The sequence below is a fragment of the Sebastes fasciatus genome, chromosome 21 (assembly GCF_043250625.1).
Source record: "Sebastes fasciatus isolate fSebFas1 chromosome 21, fSebFas1.pri, whole genome shotgun sequence".
Taxonomy (NCBI): Eukaryota; Metazoa; Chordata; class Actinopteri; order Perciformes; family Sebastidae; genus Sebastes; species Sebastes fasciatus.
The window spans coordinates 21,377,831-21,386,664 of NC_133815.1; the positions used below are offsets into that span (position 1 = coordinate 21,377,831).

The following is an 8,834-nucleotide window of genomic DNA, read 5'->3' on the forward strand; positions in this document are numbered from 1 at the left end:
GTGTATTGAGTGACTGTCTAAATACCCAGACATATTTTCATCTAGAGGATGTTACATGTTTTTAAGCCAAGTGTCTAATTTTTTCCCATTTAATGCATTTATTTATTCATTTTTTTATGTGTGCAAAATTATGTCTTATTAATTATATCACAAGTTATTTAGCATTGCACTTCTGTGAAGTTGGGGGACTCATAAGGGACAGATAAAAAAAAATGGTCAAAATCAACGCAGCAGAGGCTGAGATATCCTGACTTTTTTATTTATTTATTTTACTTCTAACAAGATTAACTTCCCACAAGCAACAGTTTCTCTTAGGGCTGTAACTATTGAGTATTATCATTATGGATTAATATGACGAATTCTATAAAATGTCAGAAAATAGTGGAAAATGTTTGTAAGCATGTCATGGTCTGACAGTGACTTGCTTTGTCCGGCCAACAGTTCAAAACCCAAATAAATTATACAAATACATGTATAACTATTATAAAGGCTTTTGTTATTTTACTTTCTTCCTGTTTTAAAATGTATTATAATACTTTAACTTGTTTAAACTGTCTGCGCTTTACTTTTTTGACTTGTAAATCACTTTTAGCTGCATTTTATGTAGCCTATTACAGGTGCTATACAAAAAAAGTTGATTATTATTATAACATTTACATTTATATAAAAGTAATCGTCATATTTGCATGAAAAAATACTTAAACGATTTATCAAAGTAGCTAAAATTTATGAATCTAGCTGGCAACTAATTTTCTGTATTGATAGATAGATAGATAGATAGATAGATAGATAGATAGATAGATAGATAGATAGATAGATAGATAGATAGATAGATAGATAGATAGATAGATAGATAGATGGTTATCCAGGCAATGCACCAGAACAGTAAATATACATATCAACACTAGAGATAATATCTATAGTATACACAAAATATAAAGAATATATTAGAATACACTATAGATATACTAGACTACTACAACTAGCTCAGAAAATATAAAATATGAACAGAAAATAACAATAACATACAATAGCAAAGTGTTCATTTCATTTCAACATTTATTTCGAACATGTAGAATACAAAAAAAAATAAAGAATAAATAAAGAAAAAGAGACTGATCATACCAACAAGTGGACAGTCAGAAACAAGTAGTATATACATACAATGAAAAGCATAAGAAAAATAAATTGTCAAACACTTGATGCCTTGATTTACATATTTGAAAAGGACTGAGAAGAAGTATAAACTTATTTAATCCCATCCCTTCTCCATAAGTCAATTATTAATTAAGGACTCTTAAGAACTTTAAACATGCACTATCTGCAACCATCTTGGACTCTAACCACTGGCGCACTTTACACTTACTTTACACTATACATCCTATATACCACTTTATAGACTGCACATATGTACATATTACATTTATTTATTGCACATACATGTATTTATTGACAGACTGTACACACTATGTTCACCCATTCACTCTGTATCTTTTATATCTCTATTATTGTTTTTATAATTGTTGTATACCTTTACCTCTCCTGTGTTTCACTCTGTCTTATCTTATCTTATCTTAATTATTAACTAGCTTCCTTATTGAGTCATACATATACTCTAATTAAGTTTTCCTAAATTTGTCTAAAGTGTGCAATGACATACTATATACAATAACAAAGTGGACTTGCTCTGTTTTTATTTCGTATATATTTCCATGCTTTCCAACTGCAGATGACCGACATATCACAATACATGCAGTATTGGTATACTTGTTTTACCCTGCACAACATGAGAAAACGCCTGTATGAAGCTGCGTGACGCACATTTTTTGGGCCAGTGAGCGATCCTCCCGCATATAGACGATCTTTGCCTCCCAGCGTCTTGACGTGTCCTCTCGCAGACAGTGAGGGAAGTTTCCGATCTTGAAATGTCTCTATAGTTTGAAACCTTGGAAACAGGCGACATCATGTCTTCACTTTAGTGTTATGTAGTGTTAGGAGTCATGTCCCTGCTGCAGAGTGTCTGCAGGTCAACATGCAGTGGAGAAGACACATCACTGGCCTCGCTTTTAGTATCGTTTTCGTTGTATCATATTTCACTAATAAGGTGAGTGAGAGAGGATGTGGTTGACCAGTGTAAAGCATGTAACTTATTACTGTGAAAACTGCAGAAAATTGCAATGTAACCCTCCTCATCAGCAAAAAGCATGAAGTTATCATATGATTCAAGATCCGTTTGCTGTAACTAATCATGCATGAACACATCAAAGAAACTACTAAAAACAAATGCTCAACTCTTATTTTGGTAGAAAAAAGTTGCAGGAAATGAATAAGTTGTAAAAAAAAAAGAGTACAATATGCCGAATTGAAGAGTGAATCCCACCCATGATAATACACTCGGAGTTGTGTTATACCAGATAAGTGCCTTTGCAGATACTCGTGGACAAACTGAATTGGCAGAATTGTGAAAGGGGTTTGGTTCAAGTGGTGGAACATCTCCTAGTGTCAGAAAGATAAGGTGTAAAAGTTACCACACTGGTTTGCTTATGATAAGACCTGAATTATATTATATATTTACTGTATTGTTATTGTTGTTATTATATATATATATATATATTGTCCTAATTGTTTGTTATCACTATTATGTAGTCATATTATTTCTTTATATTAATCTTGTCTCTGGGTGGAGGCTTTAGATAAGCACAGTGGGTTTTTTGCCTCTTCCCGCACTGTATATTATTATTAATTATTTTTTTTTGTTATGTTGTATAGTTTTAAATTGTGCAAAATAAATAAACAAAATAAAATATATATTTCTCTTTTTTTCCAGTTTGTCCTGTCAGTGTTAAAATTCACTTATCCGACCTTATTTCAAGGGTGAGTAGCTGAAGGTAAATACTTTATGTGGAACATCATGTTTTATCCTTTCATGGTCATTACAGGGTGTGTGTGTGTGTGTAGGCACTTAAAATGCTGAACAAATAATGTAAATTGACACTTAAACGGCCTTAAAGGTCAATAGTTGACCTTTATAGGCGGCAGTAGCTCAGTCTATAGGGACTTGGCTTGGGAACCGGAGGGTTCAAGTCCCCGCATGGACCAAGAACTGAGTGTGAACTGGTCGCTGGAGAGATGCCATCGCCTCTTGGGCACTGCCGAGGTGCCCTTGAGCAAGGCACCAAGCCCCCAACTGCTCGGGGCGCCTGTCTCTCCATTAATGCATGTAGGTCCTGTTTGTGCATGTGTGTGTATTTCGGGCCTGTGTATACTGTGTAAATAACAGAGTTAAAAAAATGAATTTCAGAAAAAATCAAACTCAATTCTGGCCACCAGTACCAATACCATATTGGCAACATGTTCTTATAACGCCAAAGCAGCCTTTGTGTTGTTACCCAGAGCCATTATGCACCGCTCTATACTGTGAACCATGAAAGCCTGTTCAGTGATCACAAATGAATTTACCTGATTAATGAACCTCTAGTCTGTCTTATTCCCACTTTATTGTATGAGGTGGTGTTATTATGATTAATATTATTATTGTATAACATTTCTAGAAGGTCATGGTTGGCTGTTGCTTTGGGGGAAAATGTTGTTGGTGTTTTTTTGAGTGCCTTTCTTCTTCTTCTTCTTTAAGACCATCCCAAGTATTGAGAGAAATACATGTACAGTTCATAAAGCTTAAAAATTTGTAATTTAAAACAAATGCTTAAAGAATTTAAATCTTCACACCCGCAAAAAACGGTTGTGTATGTTCACTAACATGAAATAATGCATATTTCTAGATGGCAGACATTAATCGGGGCCGTCCTGCTTCTACTCTCTGGGAAGTTTGGATGGGTGGAAATGAGCCGCATCACAAGGTACTTTTCATAAACTATTATAAGATTCATGCTGGAGTGTTTTTGCCGGCTGCCAATAAGCACATGCATTATTAAAAGCTTTGTTTCATATGCTTTGTTACAGATCAGCAGCTCTCTCCTGGCTTCCAGGCTCCCTCCTGTTTGTGGGGAACATATACGCTGGTTCCAGGGCCTTATCGCGCATAGTACGTCATCCAACCTACCACTTAGACGTAGTGGCTTTTCAATTACACTTATTATAAATAATTTAGTAGGTTGTCGCCTTATTTCTGAAATTCTTCTTTCTTTTTCTCTGTAGGACATTCCCTTTTTCTTCACTCTTCAGAATTCCTCTCATGTTGTCAGTTACATAATCTTGAAGGTCGTCCATAGAGAGGTAAGTGCTGCCTGCTGCTGTGTGTGAATATCTACAATTATGTGCTGAACACTCCCTCATCTTATTGATTGGAAGCAAATGGAGGGAAATGAAGCAGAAAGGAGGCTGAGCCACCACTAGCTTTATGACCTTGGATACACACACTATACTGTACAAGTCTGCATGTATTATCCTGTATCTCACTCTGTGAAATGTGCTTTGGTCTCTCTTATCGACAGAAGATGCAATGGCTGAAAGTGATCAGGTTTGTGGTTTTCCTCCTTTCTCCTTCACCTGAGCAGTAGTACAGTAAGTTGCATCAAGATGGAATGCAACAGTAAACATTTGTTGACAGTTTCTCTTATGGCAAGTACACAAAGGTTGCAGGAGATGGGACAACACGAGGAAATATGCTACATTTTAGTTCTCCCATGAAAGGAGCATAGATGCTTAAAGCAGAGGGATGCAGTTTAATTTTGGCAGTTTTCTGGAAAAGTAAAAAAAAAAAAAAGCCAGAATTTGAAAATACGGCCCTCATCCTGCAGCTCATATGCACATGCACATGCTTCATACAGTAACCAGGAGAAGTACTGGTCATTCATTTCAAACCTCATCTCGATCATAATTGTGATCCAGATGAGAACTACCGTCCTGTTTTCTTTGCAAACGTGTGGACCTGTAAAGCCCTTTGAGATGACATACTGTGATTCGAGGCCCTAGCGAGCTGCAATATCAGTGAAACGTTTCAGAGATGGAGAGATAGTGTTGCTAATAGTCTGGCCTACTGCCGTAGCAACTGTAGCCGTGAGGTAAGCTCACAGCGCCAGCCGCAGCCATGAGTGGAAGGCTCACTATTAGCAATATTTTCTCTCCATCTCTGAAAAGCTTCGCCAATATTGTCTGACTCTTTTTGATAAGTCTTTCTTCCTTTTTGGGGTTACTTTGCAGGGAATCAGGCTTTCGCTATCTGAAGGGAGAGACGTGCATGTGCATCTGCAGCCAATAGGAACGCTCTCTCTCTGAAATGACCTGTGATTGGCCAAAGTCTCCCTTAACCGGTTAGACTTTTTAAAGCCTGAAAACAGAGCCATGAGGAGGTACAGAAGTCTAGTTATCTCTCAGAGCACCTGAATTGCAATATGTTGAAAGGCTATAAATGTAATTTTGCGATGCCAAAAATAAACTGCCTACCCTTGCTTTAATAGTAATGATAATGGTGGTGATGTTGATAAAGGTGAAAGATAAACCAATAAAGCACTTTTCTTGTGTCATTATAATAAAAAATACAAACCCCAAAGATGAAATATTCCATACTACATGACTGCATCTTTAAATGTGCTTCTTCCTCTTGTAGCATAGCCCTCATGCTGTTCTCAGCCATCAACCTCCCCGTCCATGATCCTCAGGTAATAATTCATTATCATCTAATGGTGGTTTTCTTATTACAAAACTAGAATTCCTACTCGGGAGGAAGAATAAATCTACTCATGTTTACACGTTTGCTTATTTTGCAGTTTGACTACAGTGGTTACCTGTGGGCTGTTTGTCATCTGCTCTGTGTCGGTAAGTTTAAGAATATACACGGATGCTACATTGTGAACTGTAATAGCGCAGGAGTTGCATTAAGGGAAGAACAGCAGCCCGAGTTTTAAGCCTTGAGGGACACCACAGATAAATGAAAGAATCGTAATAATCAGTAGAGGCCGAGTGTAAGAATATCATGTCATCTTTCAGGTGCATACAGGGTGTTTCAAGTTCACTACAAATCCAGTAATTTGAGGTAAGTGGAAGCACAACGACACACTGTGGATAATAGCAGAACACACAGACACTTTGCTTGAAAGTGTGTCTCGTTTGTGCCTCTGTTCCTTATCTAACACAAGGTGCCGCTTTTCATCTTAAAGTTGTTAAACCACTCTGCTGACTTGTTTTCTACACATTTAAAAGGGGAACACCACCCAAATTAAGAATTCCAATATGTTATTTCCATGGTCTAGGAAAGTTCAATCAATGTTTGTGAACATGAGCTACTCTCTCTCAAAAGCCAAAGTCTCAAACTTATGATGTAATAATGTCTGGAGCTGCTCCATAGACAACGACTGGGACACTGATTTTGTGGACCCACAGAATGTTTGTATTATTTTTTTATACCCAAATGAGCTTTATTCTATTTATTCTAATGTACCTTTATACTCACAACATTCCCCTGGGTGCTCTCAATGTCATCTATCACATCAACGCATTGTCTATGGAGCAGTTCCACACTTTATACCCTATGACATCACAAGTTTGAGTTTTAGCGCTCTAGCTTTTGGATTTGGGAAAGAGTTGTTCATGTTTACTCATATTTTGTGGACTGTCTTAGACCGTAGGAATAACATGTATGAAGTTTGAAAATGGGCGTAGTTCCCCTTTAACTTAAAACCAATTCACTGAAGACACTATTTTTGTGATGTTTTCATTGTAGTGACCTTGAGCAACAGTGCATCAACTACTTGTTCAGGTAAGAATACATAATTCTGAATAACTGGATCAGATACGTAATAAGCAAAAGTCAGTTTCATTTAAGGATGGAAGGTTTTTACAATGTATTAAATGATCTAAACATTTATGTCTTACTCAATAGCTGTTTTTTTATTTCATTATTTACTTCTTTCATTTGAGAGCGAGGTTTACAAAACTGTCATCTCAAAACAATTTGATGAAACATACAGATGGTCCATTCATGTTTATTGCCTTCCCTGGAGCTCTAGAAGGAGGCTGTAGTGACACAGTATGATTCATGTTTTTGTATAAAAATCAATCATAAGAGTGCAGTTTCAGTAACTAATTTCAGCTTTTCCTGCCTTTACATAACAGTGTCCTGCTGCTGGCCATTGCCGCTCACCCAACAGGTAATGAGTGACCCTGAGCAGATGTTACGTATTACTTATGTTGGTAAATGCTACGATAACCGTTGCAACTACACAATGCAGATTTTACGATCTACATTTATAGCTCACAAACAGATCTTTGTCCCTTTACAGGTGACCTCATGGGTGCCATGGAGTTCCCCTCTCTTCAGTCCCACACATTTCACTGCGGTTGCTGTGCCAGGTGAGAGTTTGTCATCATGAACATTGGCTGAGCCAAATAATCTTCTAGGTTAAAGTGAGAAGCACCACTAATATAGAAAACATTACAGTGTCAAAATAGAACATGCTTTAGGTGTCAGATGTCATCTGACAGAGCCCAGACTGTACAGATATATGGTTATAAGTAGATCTGTGTTAGAAAGTCCTAGTAGCGTGTTTCAGCTTCAACAAGTCGACGAACTATTTCTATCTGCCATTATCCTTTTAAAGTTAGAAATTCCTCCAGCAGGGAAAGCTTCCTCTAAACAAACTTACTTTTTGTGTTTTATTGTCTGTTTTCAGTTTAACTCACCTCCGTCTCATTTCACAGTGCACTGCTGGGGTTTTTGTTGCTGCTGGCCACAGTCAAACTAAAAACTGGATTGCCTCTTGAGCACTTGGGGGTCTGGATTTTTTTGTCTAAGGTGATTATAATACATCATATTGACATTTTAATTTAGGTTTAATAGTATTTTATGGTTGAATTAGTAGCATGGTGCACTTAAGGGCTGTCACCATATCAGATTATCTCTACACGATTATCGTGGCCAAAAGAATTCAAGTAACCATATCATCGCAATTATGTATAGAAAATAATAAAAATAATGCGATCAGTCAAATTCATCTTTTAACTTTGTTTATTGTGCGTTTTGTCTCCTTTTTGGCAAATGAATTACACTCAAAATACAACTGTATGGAGGTGGAGAAAGTCTGTAACCATAACTGTGTATAAAATGATTTAAGAGGCACTGGATTATTTACATATTATTATGTGTATATTATTAACATGACATCAATATTTCACTTTTAAATATCACGGCTATCAATGTCAATACAGGTATATATCTCCACCCCTAGTGCACAAAGAAACACACAGCATCATAATTCACTCAATCAAAAGACTGAGTGAATTGTAATTAGTGAAATGATTACCAGAAGTACAGATTATTTTGCTACTCTTTCCTTCCAGATTACTGCCATGTCCCTCTCTCCGTTTATTTTCAACATGGACATTAATACTTCATCTCTTACTTGGTAAGCACATCACCTGCCTGCTTTAGGTACTGGAATGTGTAGATGGGTTAATATCCAACCACTAATGATTTCTACGACTTGTGTTCCTCTTGTTTGGTTGCAGTGTGGTCATCAGCCACGTTGGAGAGGCCCTGCTGTTGTACTCTCAGAGAGACTCTCAGTCGGGATGAGATAATTGCAGCCCTCTGGATTAACCCGCGACTTGCACTGCATAAAGAGATTTATTTTCTTGAAAGAAAAAGTATTTTATTTTTGCACATTATTTTTGTAATTTCTCATCTGTGCGCTGATAATCTGCCGACCAAATAAAATGATCTATTGTGTAACTATTGCGATTGCTGTGTGCTGTAATTTTAGCAAACCCCAGTGACATTTGTGATCCTATTAAATCCCACTGAATGAAGAGCTGCAGCATTTGACGAGGTAAAGCGAAGTGGATTTTTTGTTGTTGAAATAACTCGAGTCATTGACATC

General features: G+C 36.8%; 1 protein-coding gene and 1 long non-coding RNA gene across 2 annotated transcripts in view; one reads left to right on the top strand and one right to left on the bottom strand.

Moving 5' to 3' along the window:
* The window catches only part of LOC141759893 (uncharacterized), a 488,172-nt gene extending 484,801 nt beyond the window's left edge, over positions 1 to 3,371 (bottom strand). Inside the window, exon 1 of the long non-coding RNA XR_012592223.1 lies at positions 2,963 to 3,371. This is a non-coding gene — a long non-coding RNA (uncharacterized LOC141759893). The remainder of the gene's footprint in view (positions 1 to 2,962) is intronic.
* tmem241 (transmembrane protein 241) lies at positions 1,865 to 8,689 on the top strand. The gene is made up of 15 exons (XM_074622367.1): positions 1,865 to 2,104; positions 2,828 to 2,874; positions 3,780 to 3,857; positions 3,961 to 4,042; positions 4,156 to 4,233; positions 4,452 to 4,477; positions 5,567 to 5,618; positions 5,727 to 5,775; positions 5,947 to 5,992; positions 6,680 to 6,715; positions 7,072 to 7,106; positions 7,239 to 7,308; positions 7,657 to 7,750; positions 8,296 to 8,360; positions 8,464 to 8,689. The coding sequence occupies exons 1-15, from the start codon at positions 2,033 to 2,035 to the stop codon at positions 8,528 to 8,530; spliced, it is 897 nt and encodes a 298-aa protein (XP_074478468.1). The 5' UTR covers positions 1,865 to 2,032; the 3' UTR covers positions 8,531 to 8,689.
* The last annotated feature ends 145 nt before the right edge of the window (positions 8,690 to 8,834 follow it).

What these genes read in the sequence shown, in the direction of transcription:
- tmem241 (XM_074622367.1), top strand. Translation starts at nt 2,033, where the DNA reads ATGCAGTGGAGAAGACACATCACTGGCCTCGCTTTTAGTATCGTTTTC. An exon ending in TGAAGGTCGTCCATAGAGAG is followed by an intron (nt 4,234 to 4,451) that starts GTAAGTGCTGCC and finishes TCTTATCGACAG; the next exon opens with AAGATGCAATGGCTGAAAGT. An exon ending in TCTGGATTTTTTTGTCTAAG is followed by an intron (nt 7,751 to 8,295) that starts GTGATTATAATA and finishes CTTTCCTTCCAG; the next exon opens with ATTACTGCCATGTCCCTCTC.